This window comes from Scophthalmus maximus, chromosome 2 (assembly GCF_022379125.1).
Source record: "Scophthalmus maximus strain ysfricsl-2021 chromosome 2, ASM2237912v1, whole genome shotgun sequence".
NCBI classification, from domain to species: domain Eukaryota; kingdom Metazoa; phylum Chordata; class Actinopteri; order Pleuronectiformes; family Scophthalmidae; genus Scophthalmus; species Scophthalmus maximus.
The window spans coordinates 26,435,746-26,457,500 of NC_061516.1; the positions used below are offsets into that span (position 1 = coordinate 26,435,746).

At 42.9% G+C, this 21,755-nt stretch overlaps 2 protein-coding genes across 6 annotated transcripts in view; one reads left to right on the plus strand and one right to left on the minus strand.

Annotated features, from left to right (window-relative positions):
* LOC118300213 (glutamate receptor 1-like) overlaps nt 1–12,030 on the plus strand; it is a 41,519-nt gene extending 29,489 nt beyond the window's left edge. Inside the window, exons 16-18 of one of the 4 annotated variants that reach the window (XM_035624431.2) lie at nt 3,737–3,851; nt 8,232–8,366; nt 11,375–12,030. In XM_035624431.2, the coding sequence (XP_035480324.2) occupies nt 3,737–3,851; nt 8,232–8,366; nt 11,375–11,584 (460 nt within the window). In that variant the 3' untranslated portion in view covers nt 11,585–12,030. Of the gene's footprint in view, nt 1–3,736; nt 3,852–4,900; nt 5,016–8,231; nt 8,379–11,374 lie in introns of those variants that run through there. The other 3 variants (XM_047328148.1, XR_007029881.1, XM_047328150.1) reach the window with 3 other exon arrangements.
* A 7,374-nt stretch (nt 12,031–19,404) lies between these two features.
* Nucleotides 19,405–21,755, minus strand: part of nipal4 (NIPA like domain containing 4) — a 7,215-nt gene continuing 4,864 nt past the window's right edge. For both annotated transcript variants that reach the window (XM_035624506.2, XM_035624507.2), the window contains exons 8-10: nt 21,307–21,386; nt 20,752–20,964; nt 19,405–20,623 (exon numbers count right to left, since the gene is read on the minus strand). In XM_035624506.2, the coding sequence (XP_035480399.2) occupies nt 20,420–20,623; nt 20,752–20,964; nt 21,307–21,386 (497 nt within the window). In that variant the 3' untranslated portion in view covers nt 19,405–20,419. The remainder of the gene's footprint in view (nt 20,624–20,751; nt 20,965–21,306; nt 21,387–21,755) is intronic.

The following is a 21,755-nucleotide window of genomic DNA, read 5'->3' on the forward strand; positions in this document are numbered from 1 at the left end:
TGAATCATGAACATCCCTGATCTAACCAACCTGACCGTAGTTTTGAGTGTCAGACTTGTTAACTGTGTCTGTGTTGGTCTGTCTGTGTCTGTCTGTCCAATTGTCAGTCTCTTAATCTGTCTCTCTGTCTGTCTTGTCTGTCTCTCTCTTTTGTTTGTCTCTGTCAGTATGTGTGTCTGTCTGCCTGTTCCTGCACTGTCGGCCTGTTTACCTGTCTGTTGTCACCTCTTGTGCCTGTCTGACTGCCAACCTGCCTGTCTCTCTGCCTCTGCAATCAACGCTGCTAACACCCTGATCTGTCCACATTCCTACCGATCTCTCTCTGAGCATTGCTGCTGTCAGGTAAAACCTCCCATTAAAAAAAGAACAAGACTTAAATACGCCTCATTTACATGTTCATTCATCTTTATTTCATGGATAAGCAATTTGGGTTGGAACAGTGATAATTACTCCTGAACTGCAAAACTCTGTAGTGAACAGCAATGAAACCACCCAGTGATGTTCGAGCAACCGTCTGCAGCACAAATACTTCATACAACACAATCACATAACACAACACACCTTAACACGGATGTCACATGACTATTCACCACTGGTCATGTGTGTGTCGGTGTAAACAGTAAGTTGATTGTGTACTTGAATGTGCAGTTAGTTGCTTAGTAGTGAAAAGTCAGAGCAGGGACGACGACGAGGTGGAACTGTTCCTGACAGGAAGTGTTAGCGACACTTTGCCTTCACTGCTGGTCGTCGAGTCGTGACTGATGAGAACCAATCAGAGAAGAGAACGTGGGCGTCGTCTGCATCATTGTTTACAAAAGATTCCGTTATAGGAGCGCGAGAACTCTGCAGCAGTGTGGACGTCGGACGTAAAGGTGGCAACAGATATGCATTTTAAAACAAAGATGCAGTAGTGTTGATGTAGCCTACGATTAAATATGATCTCTCAACTAATTATGTGTTCTTACAAACACTGTTCACATACGACGTCTAATCGGCCCTGGAAAGCTCAGTGGTTAATTGTTGGCGCTGACTCGGTTTTCCTGGATAACGAAGCAAAACTAAAAATCGTACATCAGCTAAAACATAAATATCACTTTTAACAACCTTTCCCTGACAGCAGCATATGATTTTTTTCCGCCTATTCTTTTTTTCAGACATCACTGTCCATGTTTTTATCAGATGTTCTGTGAGAGAACATTGTTCTCATTCTTTCTGCCTTACATCAGCATTTTTCAGCCAACCCAGACTCAGAGAGATGGGATTAGCCCATGCTGGATGTATGTTCTTCTTTGTTATTTCATCAAATTAAAGCCGAGCTAACTGACTTGGCGTCCTCGTAGTTAAAAAGGTTTGTGTAAAGCAAATTAATGAGTTCATGAGGTGAAACCATAGACGTTATTCACCTTTGTTTTTCTGTTGCCCTCTGTCTCTGGGTTGACCGGCTGACAAACTCAGTCACCTGCTTCCCGTCATCATCTCCACAGAGAAAAGTCCCATCAACCAGCATCTGCTTTTCTTTTCATGTTGCTGTTGTGAAACTAACAATAACTGTTCCAAAATGGCAATGTGACAATTCATGTCTTTTCAAAGTGTCCAGTTGACTGAGTAAACAAGTTGTTAACAGTGTTTGAACATCAGAACAGTGATGTTTTTCAAAAACTCCGGGTTTGAAATGTTTGACTGAAGCTTCTGGTTCAGGTGAGAAAAGCCAGAAACAGGTCAAATGAAAAACTCATTGACGACATGAGTAAATAACAAGCCCTGTTATTTTTATTTATATAAATATATTTGCCTCAACAGGAATCCTCTCAATTTTACCACATGACTCCATTTATTAAATACAACAATTATTTTCTTTATTCTCTGATTGCAAATTGAAATTTCTTCAAACAGATAAGTTGGAGTCACACGATGTGTATGTTTTGATTTGTGCACATTTTAACTGCAGTCATTTGTATCCTCTTTGTCTTATTTTAGTTCCATATTGTATTATTAATTATTAATTATTGTTATTTTCCCTTCAAACTGAAGCACCACTGGCTGAGTCATCATTATTGGTTCATATTCCTTTGCTCTCACCATTAAAACCTCCATGCTCCCTTTCTGTCACTCTATAGCTTTGATCATCACTGGTATGTAAAAGGGAAACAACATTCAACTTTTGGTTATAAGTGGTGTTTTTGGAGAGAAATGCAGGATGGCACAAAATTGGCACAACTGTAAAAGACATGTTGCCACCTGTTCTTCTTCTAACCTGCACTTGTTATGTCAACGTGTTATTTGATAGTCCATGATATGTAGGTCTGAATGTTTGATTGTTGTTTCTCCTTTATTTATCAGGTATGGAATGGAAATTAGATCAAGTGTTGTTTTTCAGTGAATAGTGCGATTCATTTACTGTTTTCCAATACAGACAACAATAAAATGTTGTTTTCCCTCACTTGTGTGCCACACAGACATCTTCAGTTATGATAAAACCAAGATACTGCTGTAGCTTATCACTGGGCTCAACACAACCTGGCGAGGAAGTCGTTTCATCCATTGAGTCCGTCCATCATTTTAATAGTCACAACCAAAAGGATTGGCCCCAATGTTCCATCAACTCTCCCGCTGGAGATCCAAGTGATCCCTAAACCATTTGGGTGATGTAGTCTCTCCAACAAGTTCAGATTTTACGTTTAATGTCCTCCCTGACTGCCGTGCTTGGATATGTCCAAAGGAAGGCTTCCAATAGAGATTCTTCCCAGGATTCTTCCCCCTGTTTCACAAAGAGTGACACCAGAAATCATGTCAATATCCTTATCCTTGTCGATTGATCTAATTTTTTCTGTCAATATTCGAAACAAATGGCCAGAACTAAGACTTAACAGTACCTTTGTAGCTCACTATTACAGGAAATGCATAGAGAAAGATCCACAATATCCAGTCTGGATAGTCCAAGATCAGTGGGCCAAGGGCGATCAAAGATTCAGACCAACTGACTCGTAGGAGTTTGGTTCCAAAGCTGAAGTGCATGAAAAGCGACCAAACTCTAGCTGATACCTTTCAGTTTCAAGTCTTTTCACACTGAGGACGGTGACAGTCCAAGAGCCAGTCATCACTGCCAGGTCCATAATGTCCAATCTGCCTCAAACCAACTCTTTGCCCAATAGACATCGGACTCAGCCCCGACATTTCAACTGAATCTTCTATTGTTGTTGTTGTCATTGGGGAATAGTTTGAAAAACAGTTATTGATTTTCGTTTTTGTATATCCGAGCCACTCGGACCCCACTGTCGACTTTGCCTGCCACAGGTTTGCTCCTTAGAGTCATATCCGAGCGTCGGGCCAAACGACCTGTGTGGTTGTTTAGGTTGAAAGGCTTGATGGCCTTTGATGAACATATCTTGTCTGAAATATTATAATCGTGAAAAGAAGATTAGTTATGTCCTTTAATGGAAGCACGATTGATTGCGGCATTGGACAGCGTTTAAGCCCAGTGTGTAGCTGCAACAGAATCCTCAATACTGCAGCAATTTGGATGTTTATCCAAATGATGGGAAACAACATCTTAACAAGTTCTGGGTTGAAGAGCAGTGAAGATGTCCTTTAATGCACCATTCATTTTTGCCATTTTACTCATAATAACGTGCCTGTCACAATACTTGCAAAGATGTTGCTCTCTTCACTATGGCAGTCCTCTGCTCATTAACACGTAGTTCCCTTTTATCCCTTATTGTTACTATCATCCCCGTAGAAACCCTGTTAACTTGGCAGTGTTAAAACTGAACGAGCAGGGCCTGTTGGACAAATTGAAAAACAGATGGTGGTATGACAAGGGCGAGTGCGGCACCGGGGGAGGGGACTCCAAGGTCAGATCACCGTAACCCCAACGGGTAACGACAGGCATTGGCGCACCGGGGTAACCGGCAATAACCCACAACTTCACTACCAAGCATTTAACACTCCGGATGGCACCACTGATACGTTAAATACCTCCTAAAGTTTGGTGTCCTTCACAATTACAGTTACATGAGTTCTACCTTCGGACTAGGAGGTTATTGATCCATCCGTCTTGAAAATTTCAAACTTTTCTTATTATCTGATCCAGGGGGTATTTTACAAAAAACAGTTTAGGAACAAGACCTTGGTAGGTATCATTTCATCAGGAGTGAGCCATGATTATGATTAGGATATGAGAATGAGCAAATAGGGCTGCAAGCGAGTTCAACCATATCTGTAATAACAGCAGCACTTTGTGAAAGATTAAAGATCAATTATATCACTGTTAACCTGCTGAGGAAAATGAAACCTTATTTTCCAGTTGGCTCACTCAGTAAAATACCTCCTCTGTGATCTTCCCTCTGACGTCAATTCTTTCTTCTTGAACATTCACTCCAAAAAGTTAAACTGCATCAATCCTTCAGCGCACCTCCCCCACAGAAAACAGTTCAAATGATAAACAGCAGACTGCGTCTGTATATGAAACAGTCTTGCTCACAGATCCCGGAGTGTTTTCAGCTCTTGCCGGTTACCCAAAGTGATATAGTAATACACATCTCGCACGTAGGGAGTCAGCCAAAGCAAGCTAGATGGAGTATTAACGCATATCACTTTGATGCTGACATTTTCTAAAAACTGTTTTATATGTGCAATTGTGCCTGTGTTTTCTGTTTGGTTTTGTTTTCCTTTCTGTTGTTGTTGTTGTTGAGATGTTCTCTGTAGCGTATCACAGCATCTGTACAGTTAATGCTACTATTGCTAAATTTGTTGCGGCCGCCACTGCTGCTGCCGCAGCGAGCGCAGCCCAGTTGCTGTGCATCAGAACAATAACATAAGATAACATGGAGGTGCATAATGTTATTTATGTTATTCCCACCCACCCCCCATCCCCCTCCCTTCCTCCCATGGTTCTTTGAAGAATCCCAGTAAACCTAGCAGTTCTGAAGCTCAATGAACAAGCCGTCTTAGACAAGTTGAAAAACAAGTGGTGGTATGACAAGGGGGAGTGTGGACACAAGGACTCCGGCAGAAAGGTCAGTTCTTGAGGTCGCTCTGGCCTTGTCCCAAAGTCATGTGTTGGTTCGCCCCCCACCCGACCCCCTCTCTTTCCCCCATCAGACCCACAACCCAGAACCCCAGAACTCAGCAGGTACACTCTGAAAAGGAAAAGGTTTTTGCAGATATACATATTTTTTTCTTTCTAAGTATGGTAGACTTGGATATTTCCCTGAACAGTAAAGTAGTTACATTTCTATGAGTGTAATTTGATATGTCAACTTAATCTAAAAGAGAATTTTATGAAATACTGTTCGTCCAACTGATTTTAGATTCAAAGTTGATCATAATAATTCATATATTCGCTCCCTTTCCAAAGGGTTTTGATTACAACATCGATACAGCATCCAGTTAGCTTAGCTTAGCATAAAAACTGCAGGGAGAAACTGCCTTGCTCTGTCGAAAGAAAACGTTTTCAGTAATTGTGCTGAGTAAACCTCCTACTGGTCCTAGCGACGACTATTTCAGTCTATGTCAAACTATTCCTTTAAAAGGAGTCAGTTCCAGCTAGCATGACAAAAAAATCTACCTCTGTATTTACAGTCAGAGAAGTTCTTTTTAGGTTTGTTGAAAAATCTTTTTGTTTTTAGAGTGTAACACTGCTGCTCAGCCGACCGTTCTGAAGAGCTGGAGGAGGAATGAATCAAAACCTGATCACACTTCAATAATCTGGTGGCGTGTGGAAAAAGCCCTTGGCTCCAGTTTGTACTTTGTACTACATTTCATGAACTTTGTTACCACAGAATCTTAGGTTGATGAGAAAACGAGCCGATGTTTAGGAGATGAGGGTTTTTTTCCATGTCTCCAGATCAGTAGTAATCCACCAGCTTTATTCAGAGGCTTTTCTCTGCTCAGCCTTCCTTCTGTTCTCCAGAAACTCCTACGGTCAGCACAGTTCAATGGAAGCAGCTGCAGACAGACAGACGGACAAATGACTCTGCTGCGGAATAAAATGTGACTTTTTACATCACTTTTACTTTTACTTTTAATCGTATATATCCAAGACCGCCTTTGGGTTTTTCATCGTCTTAAAATTTCCGCGTCAACACGACAAATCTGGCCCGGAGGAGAAGCTCTAGAGCAAAAGCCAGATCATGTTTTTCTTTCAATCAGACACATCAGATGTAAAAAGTCAGATTTTAAAAAGTGCAACTATTATTCCTGATTCTCTCTCTCTCTCTCTCTCTCTCTCTCTCTCTCTCTCTCTCTATCACTTTATGACTCTTCCTTCGTCTCTCTCTCTGTTGATGGCTGCTAACCAAATGAAAGCGAAGCCACTGACCACAGCTTCACCCCCCCCCCCCCCCCACACACACACACACACTGATGTTTTTGTCTCCAATCTGTCATGTACCTCCTGTTCCCTCTGAGCTCGGCGTGTGACAGGCCGTCACTAACGAATGGACGGAAACGTTCATCAGTCGATGAGAAACTGCAGCAATAATGTGACAAACTTTAGTCATCGGTGTGTTTGCACCTTCAGTTTGGATAGAACTGCTGCAGTGAGAACAACACGACACCGGGTCGTGTCCACACTAATCAAAAATGTATTTTAAAGTCAGATTTTTCAAGAACATTTACAAAAGAAACTGGTGCAACGTATTCATCAACCTGCTAAACTTAAGTGAAAGATAACATTTTAAATCCTTCCCTTCTAAACTTAAAAAAAAACCCGACTCAGTGAACTTCAGAGCCAGTCTTCTTATTCTGGCTCTGATTCCGAAAAAGTCTCTTAAATGTCAGAGAGTTGGTTTAGAGGACCAGGAACTACGGTGGCCCTGAAGTGCAAATCACAATGACAAGTGGGAAAAACTCAACGGCAAATAAGAAAACATTTTTGCAAATCGTTTTTTTTATTTATCATTGCGATTTGCACTTCAGGGCCAACGTAAGAAACAGAGCTGAGCATGTCCACATTTTCTGTCTAATAACAACAAGAACAGTAATAATTATTATACATATAATAATACATCATTAATGTAAGACACATACAGTTTTAGTCAGTTATGACAGTTAAGAGGAGAAAGAAGAAGAGATTTAACTATTTGTCTTTTGTTTTAGAGTTTCAATCTAGAGCAAATGTTAAGAAAAAAAATCGACTCGACCTGATCAACACAATGAACTATTTCCCGACTGATGATTTTAAGTTACACTATTAAAGTGTAACTTAAAATTGAGAAAAATAAATAATGCTTCATCGTATTTTCACAGCAGCTGATTGGCTGAGGTGAACATGACAGTTTGGAGAGGAAAGCCCCCTGATAGGCTGATGCTCCCCAACTTCACAACCCTTTGTTGGAGAAAAGACCTTGTTCACAAAGAACGCCATATTTTTTTTTCATTTCTAAACAGGTTGCATGCTATTGGATGAGAAAGCAAAGTCATGTCCCGCCCACCAAAACGAAGTGATGCATGTGTCAGACGAACGAGAACTCAACAACTAATTAAAATCTAATTTTCTTTAGAAAAATGTTGCTTTAACAGATGTTGACGAAAGTGTTGGTACTTTATTTAAGAGTTGAGAAGAGAGAAGTGATATTTTACGGTGAAGAACAGCACAAATATCACTCCTTTGATTTAATACTTAATGAAACTGTGGTGTAGAGAACCTGCAAAACCACAAAAGTGAAATGTGAACTGGGTAGATTATTTATATTATTTAGGACAGTGAGTTAATAAACATGTGCTTGTTTTTCTTTTATTTTCCCTTCTTCTATTTGCGTTTCTGTGCATGAAGTTGCATGTGACAGATAAATGTTGGCTGTCAAACGCTGTGATTTAAGGCAATGTAAAGGAGATTTGCTCCCACATAATGAAACGATCATTGAAGCCACTGTTAATATTTTCGAATCTGTCCGTTTGATGCATGGGTCTAACTACTACGTTAACAATGAGCCAATGGCATAGAGCAATAATTTAAAATGCTTTGTTGTTAAATCTGTGAACAGAACGTTTCGCCATGTTCACATTTACCCAGTATTTCAAAACTAATTTATTAATGCAGAAGGTTGTGTTTTCAGTTTACTTAGCCGTGTAATCTTTAGCTCCATATCTCGATCACAGCCTTTGAAAGCTGACGAAGCGTCTTCTTAGTTAGACAGATGTTTGTTTTTATCTTAGCTTTGGAGATTCTGTCAGTTGGACGATCCGTGCCGTGATTGGTTGTCCTTGACCCCACCTCTGTGTGCTGACAGGACAAGACGAGCGCGCTCAGCCTGAGCAACGTGGCCGGAGTGTTTTACATTCTGATCGGTGGGCTGGGGCTCGCCATGCTCGTGGCGCTGGTCGAGTTCTGCTACAAGTCCCGGATCGAGTCGAGAAGGATGAAGGTGAGCCGCTGATGAGGAGCCTCTGTTCACGGTGCCCTCTGACAACAGCAATAATCACAGTAGAGACAGTAATAGAAATTGTTGGCGGCAGTGACACCACAGTGAAAAAATTCCCATTCACTTTCAGTCACGTGCAAATGCCTCAAAGCAACTTAATAATAGAGGCCAGTATGAATCTGTTGTTTTATTATGGAAAAATATGCATATTTGATAGAATAATAGGACATCCACAGCTTCCTACCTCAACAGACTACAGCCGTTCTAGCAGCTCTGTGAAGTAGGCACAGCGAGGATTTTGGCTAAATGCTAACATGCTACATTAAGGTTTACCCTGGTAATCAGCTTAGTTTGGTGTGGTTAGCATGCTAACACATAACACAAAGTACAGCAGGTTTACCAAAGTGATTACAGTTGGTCCTGAGGGGATCACGAATGTCTGCAGCATATTTCTTGAACATTCGCCCAAATGCAATTGACATGTGTTTTTGAAAACCCCAATGTAAACCTCATGGTGGAGCCGGAGGGAAAAGTCAAGGGATCATGAAAGTCGGCAGGAGTCGTCCTCTGGGGAACATGAATATCTCCAAAAGTGCATGGCCGCCCATTTAAAACGTGCCTGTACATATCAGGGTTGTTCAGCGTTGGGCTGCTCGGGTTGATGGCAGCAAAGCAAACGTGCGAGGTGGTCAATCAGTCTTTCACCTGCCGAGACAAACCGCCAAGACATACGTTGTCTTTTCATCGATTTTGCGATGAGGAGAAAAATGATGACAGGGATGGAGCTTCATGCCGCTGGTAATTAGCCGCACTGTTGCTCGCTAAACCTGCACAGACTCTCGTTTCTGCCGGGGTTTTTAAGCACATCACAGAGCTGTTCATAATTTCTAGCATTCGTAAGTCGTGGATCTTCAGGACCTTTACGTCTCTGCAGAAGATCTGTCTTCAGAGTCGTTGTTCGCTGAGCGGACTAACAGCGGCCACGGGGCGGGAGCGCCGGCGTTACTGCCATCTGAAAGTGCATCAGCTGAACTCTGTTTATCTGACACTGATCTCCAGAGCTCCTTTTCATCGCCGCCGTGTGTGTGTGTGTGTGTGTGTGTGTGTGATGAAACTGCGGCCGCCTCATTACAGACTGTGCTGGTTTGTGCTGAGACTTTGATGGGCTGCTCAGAAGGAACAAACAAGTCATTAGAGGCGTCTTCTCCACAGCTGAAGCACCAGTCTGTTACTCGGCTGGACTTTTTGTTATTCCCCTCACACATGGAGGGAGGGCTTGCAAATAATAATAAAAAAAAATAAACGGGTCACCGACGGCGGCGGCAGTGACACGTCACGTGTGGCAGGTTTCATCAGTCGGAGCAGATGGAGAGTTTTTCCTGCTGCAGAGGTGGATGTGCTGCAGTCGCACGCAGGAGCACTGCAGCACGCCAGGATACTTCCTCCTGCTGCACTCATATTTCAAGTTCCGTGTTGCATGTTAACGCTGAAGTGGAGGTGAATGTGAAGCTGCTTGTTCTTCTTGACACCATGAAGTACACTGAGTACTCACTCGTGTAGTTCGCCAACTTCACCAGGACAGTTTTTTAAAAATCGAACACGGATGTTGCGATCGCCACGTGTCGCCGACGGTCGTCGCGGAAACAGCTACGACGCGATTTTGCTCCCCTGCCCTGAACTTTTTGCTCCACACAATGTTGAAATTACGCCGCCAATCGACGCCGACAATGTGTCCTGCTTCCTCTGCCGCCATTTTACGGAAGTTGATGAACTACGTTGGCGGCCCCTCCTCCCCCTCTGCCGCGTAGTCAAGATGGCGGCCGTCGAGGGCGGTGCGTCGTCGGGTCCATGTGCGTCTACATGGGACGAGTTGCCGTGAAATATTACACAGACGTTCACAGCATCATGAGATCAGGTGGAAAAACAACCTTAAATATTTAGATGATATTTCAAAGTTTTGGGGTTTTTTTAATGGTTGCGGTATGTTCAGATTAATGAGCAGGAGATAAGTTAGTGTTTAAATCAGGAACATGTTTCATCCTACTATTTATTGTGGAAATAAAAAATGATTTTTCATTCTGGACGCTCCATCACAGATCTGCAGTCTGGTGTTTGTCAGGTGGCTGTTAACGCCTGCGGGCAGCGACGCTGACTTGTTATGATCATAAAACCTCTTAACGAAAGTAAGAGTGATGGGCGAGAGACCTGAGAAAGAAGCGGGGGAACAGTTCCCTCGGTGTCCACGGCGTCGGGAAGTTGACGGATTGCGAGCTGTTAACTTCCTGCTGTCGAGCTGAACACAGGAGGGAGATGAGCGTTTGACTCGGTCGTTCAGATGCGGGAACGTTCGCTCGGAAAGCGCTGTGAGTGTAAATGAATAAACCCGGGGATTTATTTGTACCAATCTGCCTGACGACCGTTGGAGCCGGAGCAGCTCCGAGGCCCCGACACAGGATATTAACTCTGGATCCACATCATTAGTTTCACTGAGGGGGGAGACGGTGAAACTGAGCTTCTCTCCGCTCCTCAGTAACAACTCTCACTCGTGTAACTGCCGGTGACGACGGTGCTTCTACTAACAACTTTGGTTTATTCCTCACAAAAACCACCAAAGTCACGTTTGGTACAGAAACAGAAAGTGTTGCGACGTCTTCGAAAGACAGTTTTATCGCTCGACTCGTGAAGGAAAAGGACGTTTTTTCTCAATTAATTAAGTCCGATCTGAACACACAGACATGAGAGACATGGTTTTAGATTTAGAGAGATTCATACTCCCTGAGATTATTTTCCCTGATCTCCATCACAAACAGATGCTCTTACTTTGACATGATAGATCACTCCCTGCCTTGTTAGCAGGCCCACGTTAACCCTAGCAACTAAATTTCTTACTTCAACTAAATCAGATCCAATCTGTTTGATTTTCCTCGACACTTTTCTTCCTGTAAACTCCACCGCGTCAATTAATGTTCGTTAAGAATTTAAACTGGATCCGTTTTCTCTCTGTCTTGCAGGAGCTCATAGACGCCGCCATGATGAGCACCAGCCGCGGGATGGCGGGAGGAGGAGGAGGAGGAGGCGGCTTAGGAGGAGGAGGAGGAGCGTCGGCACTCGGAGGCGAGAACGGCCGCGTGGTGGCGCATGACTTCCCAAAAGCCGGAGCTCAAGGTTTACCCTGCATGAGCAAGTCGGCCGGCCTGGGAATGTCCTCCACAGGCATGTGATCAAAATCCGACACTCCCGATTGGACAGAACGCTCCTGTCCGTCTGTCTACCTGTCTGTGTCTGCCGGTGAGGAAGGTAAGGAGAGAAATGAAGGAGCAAAAAGATGGAGGAGAAGAAATGGATGAGGGACGGAGGGAGGAAAGATGAGAGAATGAGAAGAGGGTAGAAGGAATGAGAGAAGATGGAGAGGAGAAGAAAGGAGGAGATGGGAGGATAAAGAAGAAGGCGATATAAATGGAGATATGGGGGAAAAGAACAAATGAGAGCAGAAGAAAGAGAAGGAAAGGAGAGATGAAGGATGGGGGGAAGAAACAGGAGAGAAAAAGAGGGCCCCCCTTCTAAAAAACAAAAAAGGAGGATAAGGGGAGGAGGAGGAGAGCGACATAAATGAGAGGGACGAAGCGGAAGGGATGAAAGAAAGGAAGAAGTGATCGGTGGTGAAAGAAAAGAGGAAGGAAGATAGAGAATAAAGGAGAGGAAAAAAGATAGGTGATGGAGAGAAAGAAATGAGTGAAGGAGATGACGAGAGAAGAGAAAGAGAACAAGGGTTGATTTAAGGGGAGAGATGGAGGGAGGAAGACGAGGAGAAGCAAGATGAGGAGATTTGAGGCAGGAGGAAATAGAAAATGGAGAGGGAGAATAAGACGGGGAGAAAAGAAAGAAGGACTGAATGAAAAGAGACGAGGGAGAGAAAGAGGAGAGGAGATGAACGGAGGAAAATGTTTCTCAACTGAAGAACAAGGAAAGAAAAGTGTCCGACAGGCCGACAGAAGGAGGAGTGTTCACAGCACATCTCTGGTGAACAGAGAGCACCTGAACGCAACCCCTGACCTTGCTCCTGCAAGACGAGCAACTGGGCTCAATGAACCATAAAAAAGAACGATAAGAAACTCTACTTTTTTTATGAGCGCTGTCTTAAACTGAACTCCTCCTCTTCTGCAATAAAAGAATCTGAGGAGGGAAACTTCTTACAGACTGAACGAACAGACTCTTCCTCTTCTGATCCTTCCCCCTCACTCCTCCTCCTCTTCGTCACGTTCACACAAAAGGCCGCTTTTAATATCGGCGTTCGAGCATGTCAACGAATTGCAACCTTTTGACTAGGAAACACAGACGAGCACACGCGTCCGAGGACATATTCGTCACATGCTTCATTTTTTATGTTTGTTTTGTTTTTTGCCATTGAAGGTTCATTCTGTGGCGAGCGAACGCTGGTTGATGACGGAGGTCAGAGTCCGAGCTGACGTGTTGAAATGTTGTTTTTTTTGACAGATCAACACGTCAAAAGCATTAAAAATGCAGATCTGCAACAGTGAATCGATTAGTAATCGACTACTAAATTAATCGCCAACTATTTTGATAATCGATTAATCAGTTCAAGTAGTCATTTTGCAAATTCTCTGATTTCATTTAAATGTGAATATTTTCTGGTTTCTTTGATCCTCTGTGACAGTGAACTGAATATCTTTGGTGTTTGGACGAAACAAAACGTAATTTTATGACATTTCCTCGATCAAACAACTAACAACTAATCAACAGATTAATCCATAATCCCACATAATGTGGGAACATGCAAAAAAAAAAGCATTATTCAAGTATGAAGATAGTTGGCGATTAATTTCCTGTCAATTCTAGTGAAAAAAAGTCTTGACAGAACCAAGTTTTCTGTAAATGACTTTAAAATATATATATATATGTCAAAGAAATTCTGCAAATGATTAAATGAATCACAAGAAACACAACGAAACACATCCAGTAAAAAGAAGCGTGACTCTGGTTTCTTTGGTCGGCTCTTTGTTTCCGTCGGTGTTATCAAAGATGTGTTTTTTTTCAGTTAATGTCACCGTGATCCATCCATCGTCTACCGCTTTATCCATTTCAAGGGTCGCGGGGGGCTGGAGCCAATCCCAGCTGACATTGGGCGAGAGGCGGGGTTCACCAGCCTATCACAGGGCCACATACAGAGACAGACAACCATTCACTCTCACATTCACACCTACGGTCAAGTTAGAGTCTCAATGAACCTGACCCCATTCTGCATGTCTCTGGACTGTGGGAGGAAGCCGGAGAACCTGGAGAGAACCCACGCACACACGGGGAGAACATGCAAACTCCACACAGAAAGGCCCTGGTTGATTTGAACCGGGACTCGAACCCAGAACCTTCCTGCTGTGAGGCGAAAGTGCTAACCACTACGCCACCGTGATCAAACCCGAATTCCTCTCATGTCTCTTCTGATGCGGGCGATGATGAAGTCGGCTGTTACAATAATTGAAACGTCATTCCACTTTCTGACATTGACCGTTGACGATTCCAGAGCCTCCGCGTGTTTTGACGCTGTGACTTTACTGCTGAAAGTGTCTGGACACCGTGTTACACTCTCTGAGTTTGGTTTATTTACAGGAAACAAAAACACAATTAGGGTGAATATTTCTTTTAAATCGGAGGCTAAGTGGCGTCCAGTGACCGGTTATTGGAAATCTGCTGAGCCCCGTCTTTGTCATGACCGAGTGAATCAAAGCTCATTATTTCCGCGGCTCCACTGATCCTCAGAAACGTCCGCGTTTGCATCCAGGCTGCGATAAAACCAACGGCTGCTGCGGTCGAGGTCGGTCGCGTGTTTCCGTCCCTCTCCTGTGGTTTCTCCTCGGTGTCTTCTTGGCCGAACACTCGGCGAGGAAAGCGCCGCGGCAGAGCTTTTTTTTATACAAATATCAGGAATAATATGTTCACATTTGTATGATGCGAATGATACGTGTGCCGAGATACACATGTAAATAATGTTCTTTTTAATGGATCCAAGAGTTTATAATCTTTTGATTTTGTTTGACTACATTCGGATCAGTTAATCTGTTTAATAAAAACTCTGACATTATCTTGACTTGTGCAGTTTTTTTTCTTTCTGTTTTGTAGATATGTATGTCAACAAAAGCTCCACGCTGCTCCGATTCACTAGTCTGGTACCCAGATGAATTCTGGGGAGCTCATTTAAATTCCTTCTGCCAGACTCGGTCTGGAGCTCCTTTGATCGGAAAGGGATTTCCCTTCCAGAAAACTGGATGGTCCAATCACAGCTGATTATCTGATAGTGGGCGGGGTTTATACCGTGACACGGAGAGAAGCAGCTTTTGTAAACAACCAAAATGGCTGCCGCAGATGATGAACGAGCATTTGACTAAAAGAACCAGATATTTTCACATTTCTCCCACAGAAACGCCAACACTGGTTCACGGACATGGTGGATTCATCATCACAGACGTCACAGACGTCACAGACATCACAGACGTCTGCTCTCTGCTCTGGTCTGTCGCTCAACAGACGTCACATGATTCGGAGCTCTCACTGCTTGTAGGTCTAGACAATTGCATCTGGAGGCATTTTGCTCTGCGTCCGTTGGTAACGCCTCTTGGAAATTGCAAATGAACGGAGAGGTCCCAGACTAATCCTGTCCGCTTTTGAGTAATGGTCGGTGTTGCTGTATCCAGACTTTAGTCCACATTTGTACGATTCATACAGCTTTAGACGACGAAAGGACACATGAGGAGACTTCTCAGAGAGAGAGAGATGGAGAGGCAGTGGGACAGAACCAACTCATTTGTTTTAAAGCGTACTGAACCCCCTATAGCCACAGGCACGCCGTTAAAGTGTATAAGGAGTGGATGCAGTAGACTTGTGATTTGCATTTTAATAGTTTTTAATCGTTCAAATGTTTTCTTTAGTTTGCAGGAGAATCGTGACGATTAGAAAAGAAGCAGATTCTGTGTAACATTATCAAAGTTACAGACAAACCAGAGACTTTCCAGAGAACTCGAGGCTCTTTGAACGAATCGGTTCTTACAGGAACTTTTTAATGAAATGAACTTCTTCGTCTTCGCCTCTGGATCTCTGCTTCTCCTCCAGAGTCGGTCCCTCAAGGCTCTTTCACCTTTTCTGTTATGTCTTTGCTTTATCGATCTTTCTCTTGGTGCAAAGTCTTAGTTTCCACTTCTCTCTCTCGCTGCTTCTTCTCTTTCCTGCACAAACACCGTTTGTCTCTCTCACGCCGAAACCTCGATCTTTCTACACCATTATTTCCCTTATGATTTTGATCTTCCAGTCCTTGTTTCTCTCCATTAGCTTCTGCTCTTTTCCGGAGCTCCACGGGCCTTTCACTGAGCGGTTAGTTGTCCTGAGGGGGGCATCATATCACGTAACACCTCATTACTCCCTTGGCTGTGAGGGAGGACGGAGACGGACGGGGGTCGAAACGAAGCCGACAATTAGCCGCGGAAAAAGGCCCTGATTAGGAGCTTGTGGCCCATTAGCTTCCCCTGCTCGTCCTCGAGGAAAGTTCCCGAGCGGCGAGGAGAGGGAGGAGAACGAGGAGGAGGAGGGCGACAGGTTCCCAGAGGGGATGACGGCAAAGCACCAGAACATCCGTCTCCGCAAGGACATTTAGAGGAGTGCGGAATAAAACAAGTGGGAAGTAGCTTTTTGCCCTTTGACGATGTTGAGTGTGTCAGTACCGTGACACCGCCACAGTGTAACAACAGAGGTTCCGAACACAACATGAAGCAATATTGATTCATGGGACTCTATGTGTGCACGATCAGTTGCAGAACATTATTATTTGTGCATTTCTCTTTTGATCTATTTATTTGGTCGTGCAGCGAACTGACTGACTGTCATATGATGCAGTGTTTGTGTTTGTCACCGAGTTTGACTCTAAGGGTGCGTTCACACCAGACGCCATGCTAATTTTAGCGTCGAATATTTGCTGGTTCAATTCCTTCCACTTTCTCCGACAAACCTCATTGGAAACAAACACACACACCTGCAGGTAAACATGAACTGTTGAATGACAAAGCTACACAAAGCGGTTGTGCTAACTGGGGCTAGCTAGCTAGCGTCCAACTTCCTCGCTCACTTCCTCCATTCGTGGTTCAATGACAGGACGTCTGGCGACAGTGACGGACGGACGATCTCAACTGATTGGCGTTGCATTAACGCGTCACTTGAATCTTTTCACTTGAGTTCAAATATTTCAACGGAAGCGACTGACGTGAGTTTCGCGCTTTTCGCACCTTTGCATTGACTTTGAATGTAATCTGCTCGCGCAAATAATTTGCGTCGCGTCCGGTGTGAATGCACCATTAGGAAAAAAGATCCTGTGTTATTGCTGTGTGTCTGCATCGTAACTGAGACTGAGGCGGAGAGACTGTCTTGATGTAAGATCTCCGCACTGCAGCGGCGGGTTTTCATGTTCTTCGTTTGGAACGAACCCCCTGAACAACAAGGTCCCGCTGAAAAAGAAAACAGCAAAAGCTTCAGTCGCTTCATTCATACAATTTGAAACATTAATATTGCACGTGGAGGGTTGAGGAGGAGGATGAAGTGGATGTTTCATCAAAAAAACAACATGAAGCTGTGATTCAGGACGACCACTGTTTGTCTCGTGTTCCCAAACCACAACCAGCGTTAAACTTTTACAGCTTTTAAACGTGCAGTGATCAAACATCTCGCTCCAAACACTCACCGGAGCAGCACATGTTGATCAGTGTGTCAGTGAGCCCCTGTTTTATTATGTAGAATCTCCAGTTAATCTTTGTCAAATTCCAAATCATATACTAATTCATACAATATAACATTTTGACTTACTATTACATGATGTTTTCATAAAGCCCGGCGTTCTCTGACGTGTGAATCTCCATGATTCTCTCTCGAGGGAAGTGGATCGCTCTGCCAACACAGATGACAGCTGTTGTTATGTTTTTGCTTTGTTGAGCTTTTGTTTCATTGTTTGAATTACTTGTGTTTTATGAATAAATTACTTTTGTGTAGCCGCCAACTTGTGTTGTCACATGTTCTTGTTTGAACAGGCTGTAATACATATTTAATACCTTACTCTGCTATGACGTACAGTAAAGTTAAGTGTTTCTTTTTATGTCTTAGTATCATGTGACTTTTTTTTTTTACTGGTGAAGGTTTTTCTCTTCCAGCCTGATGATCACACAGCCCCATAATTACAGTCACTCAGCACACGATGAGAACAATAATAATAATAACAATCACAGCTCTATCTGCTGCAGCCGATAAGGGAAGTCACTGTTAAACCAAAAGCCATAATTACATTTTGCACGCTTGGATTGGCTCGTGTTAATTCCCTGACAGCCAATCAGCTTCTTGGCTCCTCTTTCTTGGTTTGCTCATCTTGCGTCCATGTTTGATGGTCATTGCACACACACACACACACACACACACACACACACAAATAATCCCCTCTGAGAGGTTGAACCAGCTGCTTCGCAGTCACAAACACAAAAAGCTTCTTTCCTCGTCTGTACGGAGGCAGTTTGACGGCGTCACTGTCGTTTCCGCTCTGTCTTCTTATCCAACAGTTTTTAACTCACGTTCCTTTCCTCGGTAAATCCTTCTTAAATCTTCCTTCTGCATCCTCAACTAATCATCATTATGTTTTCAAATCCCTTTATAGAAGTATATTTATTATACTCTAGTCTTGTGTCCATCATCTCACGTTGTGTCTTTGTGTGTCCGACTATGGACTTTAAATAAACCTGCTGTCATGTATAGACGACAACGTCTCAGGGTTTTTTTTAGACTTCCCACCAGCAGGAGAAGGAGAAGGCAGGAGGTTGGTTTGTATCTGCAGATTAAAGAACCCACAGAGTCGCTGCTATTTCCTCTGTAAGGAGACTGTGACAGAAAGTGACAGAGATCCTGTGTTGAGAGTGTGATCTGTCTGAAGACTCCTCAGACGTCTCAAGGAAGACGTGGGGGGTGTTTCCTCACGGAGTTATTTTTAATTGAACATCAACGGTATATTGATCAGATTCCTTCAGATCGCTCTCGACTGACTCTGGGCTGTCGACTCTGCAGGAAAGTAGGACGGTGGTTGTAAGGAGGGAGCAGAAAATAGATTTATATTATTACCACTCCTGGTAAAATACATTTCTTCTCTGTGTCAATATGCACAATAAATCAGTATTTCTGAACTTTTCTTTTCTATGAAGAGTCAAAAACACAAGGACGCATTACAGAAAACTATTCCAAATTCTTCTTCCTGCAAACACAACGTTACAGTCCATCAACACAATTGGCTCAGTATCAGTGATTATGTTTGCGGCTATGAAATTTATAATTTTACAGAATATAGAATGCAGAAAATATATGCATTTTTGTTTATATCTTAAAATCAAAAATATTTCCTTGATTCCAGTTTTTATTAATAGTTATTTATAATACAGTTCATGGCCTAACTGTAAAATATCAAGCCTCAATTACATTTCTTATATACATCTATACAAATATAGATGTATATAAGAAATGTAACCCGTGGGAATCCTGGTGAACAGGCTGCTGAATATTCAGGTCACTGTTCACGCTGCTCTGCTCACTGATGAGGTGAATCCAGGTAAAAAGAAAAAGAAAAAATCAAAAGACAGTTCTTTCTCCCTTCATTGAATTTCTGAACAGCAATTAGCCCGCGGCAGGAGATAAAGAGGTGCAGAGAGACGAGACGAGACCAGGAAGTCGAGGACTTCAAGCTTCGACGTGTGCGTTTCATGGGACTGGGTGTTTGTCTAATAATTTATACATGAAGTGTGAGTAATTATAATGTTCTGTGGAAGGAGCCCGCCCCCCTGAAACCCTGCTGCGCCCTACTCAGCTGCACTGTCAGCGGCTGACGACCTGTGTCACAGTGACACCTGGTGGACGTCCTCAAAAGATTTTCATATTAATATCTCAAACTGTATATATATATACATATCTTATCCTAGATCATTGTTTGTCATCCCCTGCTGTGATATGACAAAAGACATAAGTAACGACGTTTATTTTGTGCAGCACCTTTACCACAGCAAAGTCCCGAAATGCTTCACATGAATAAAATAACACCACAAAAGTAGTAATATACAATAAATATATACAAATGATTCACTAGTCAACCACAACAATGCACAAGGTGAAACTGAGCCATAATCAGATACCACAGACTCTAAATAAGGACGGACGACATGCCGGCCCCTCTAAAGGGAAGCCACATCATCTTGATCGCCCCCTGGTGTCTGGCTGCAATATAGGTCATAAGCCCCGCCCCCTCCATGTTAGCAGATGGGACATGGGCCAAACGAAGAAGCTCCACTCACACTGAGTGTTTCTGCAGCTCCCAAAAAAATCCAACAGAGTGAGACGTCTTCTCTCAGAGGCGTCATCCTCCAGACTGAACTTTGACTCATATCACATCATTTACACAAGTAAAACCTTTACATTGTTGATCCATGAGCCTCAGGATCAAGAAGCTCATAAAAACCGAGGTGTGTGAGACGAAGCGGTCAGGTTATTTCACTGTCAAACAGACAAACACACACTGTTTAATCTATGTTACTGTATATTATTCATGTATACATTGGTATGAGACAGGGCTCAGGATCAGCACATATAAAAACATCTGGACGTCTGTAAATAAAAACCGTCTGAAGGAGAAATGATTAAAAACCTCATGAAATATTTTCTGTTCTTTGTTTGTTCTACTTCTTATTTCATTCATAACCTCAAACCTTGTACCTCAAAAGGTGCTATATAAATCCAAATTATCAATATTATTGCTCAAATAACATCTGACGTCGGTCGAGGTCCAGGTGCACATTCTACCAGTTGCTTCGTGTGAAAGCTCATTCAAATCAACAGTGAAATGAAACGTCATCAAACCAGAGGCCTGGACCTTCTAAAAAATCTAAAAAATAAAATCATCAGTCAGAGTGAGACTACGGCGCTGAGCCGTCTGAACTACAAGGTCCAGAGAAACCTGCGTCTCCGTCGTCCTCCTGTCGCTCTCAGCTGATGATGAAGACTCTTGGTCCCTCCTCTCTCATCGGGGGAAGACTCTCTATCACCATGTTGTCCACCAGTCCGTACTTATCCTCTCTTTTATTGGTCCCTCCTGCTTTTCCTCCTCCCGCGTTGACTGACAGCTCCTCTGCAAGTCCCTCCCTCTCCACAGGCGGAGACAGCTGATTGGTCAGCTGCTCCATCGTCACCTGCATTCAAAGAGACGGCAAGTAATTCATTATTTTGTTTATCAGTTCCAAAAACATTCAAGCCATGAAAGCTCTATATTGACACCACACAGAAAAACATTCATGTTGAGGGGCGGGGGGGCCGCGACCTGCAGGTCTTTGAAGAGGTGCAGCATGGCCACGCCCACCACGATGACCACGAAGGCTCCCAGCGTCGTGACCACGTCCACCACCGCCATGCTCCTCCACTCCTGGAAGAGGATGATGGAGGTGGACAGGACCACGGAGGTGAAGAGGACGTAGTAGACGGGGTAAACCAGCAGGGTGTTGAACGTGTCCAGAGACTTGTTCAGGTAGTTCACCTGCAGGGGAGAGGCACAAAAATACGACACACACAAGATTATATAATGATAATAATAATAATAATAATAATAATAATAATAATAATAATAATAATAATAATAATATTATTATTGTCTATTCAGTAAATACATGTGTTTACTTATAATAGAAGTCTTGACTGATGACAAGCTTTGGTGGAAACATCACATTGACTTTGTTACAAAAAAACTTAAATATGCGCCAAAAAAAAAATCAATCATGTCTTATGTTTATAGTCTGTTATAAACATAAACTTCAATACATGATGTTCATTTTGTACATCATGGTCCATTTACAGTCAAATACTTGACATCACAGTTTACCTGTGTTACTATGGAGACGATGAGAGTGAGCAGCAGGATCCAGGTGAGAGGATTAGCAAGAACGGAAATATCATAAATCACTAAACAGAGAGAGAGAGAGATGATGATGAGTTTTAAAACTGCAGAGATTCAACATTTGATTTTATATCATTTATTTTGGTGAATGAAACTTTAAAATTAATTATGTGGGCGTCAATCACACAAATGAAGAAAAGTGGGACAAACAGACTCTGTCGGGCTTTTTAATAGTTGTGAGTAGAGCCCCACCGATGACTCAGTCGAAAAATATATTACATAAAATTTGGCTGTGATTCGTAAGATGTCTTTATCAAATACATATGACAAGGAATGTAATGGAGGCTTTGTGTTTTACAGTTTAAACATAAACCCTATCAGGAATAACTAAATATAAAGAAAATACAAATTCAATACAAAACTTGAATTGAGAA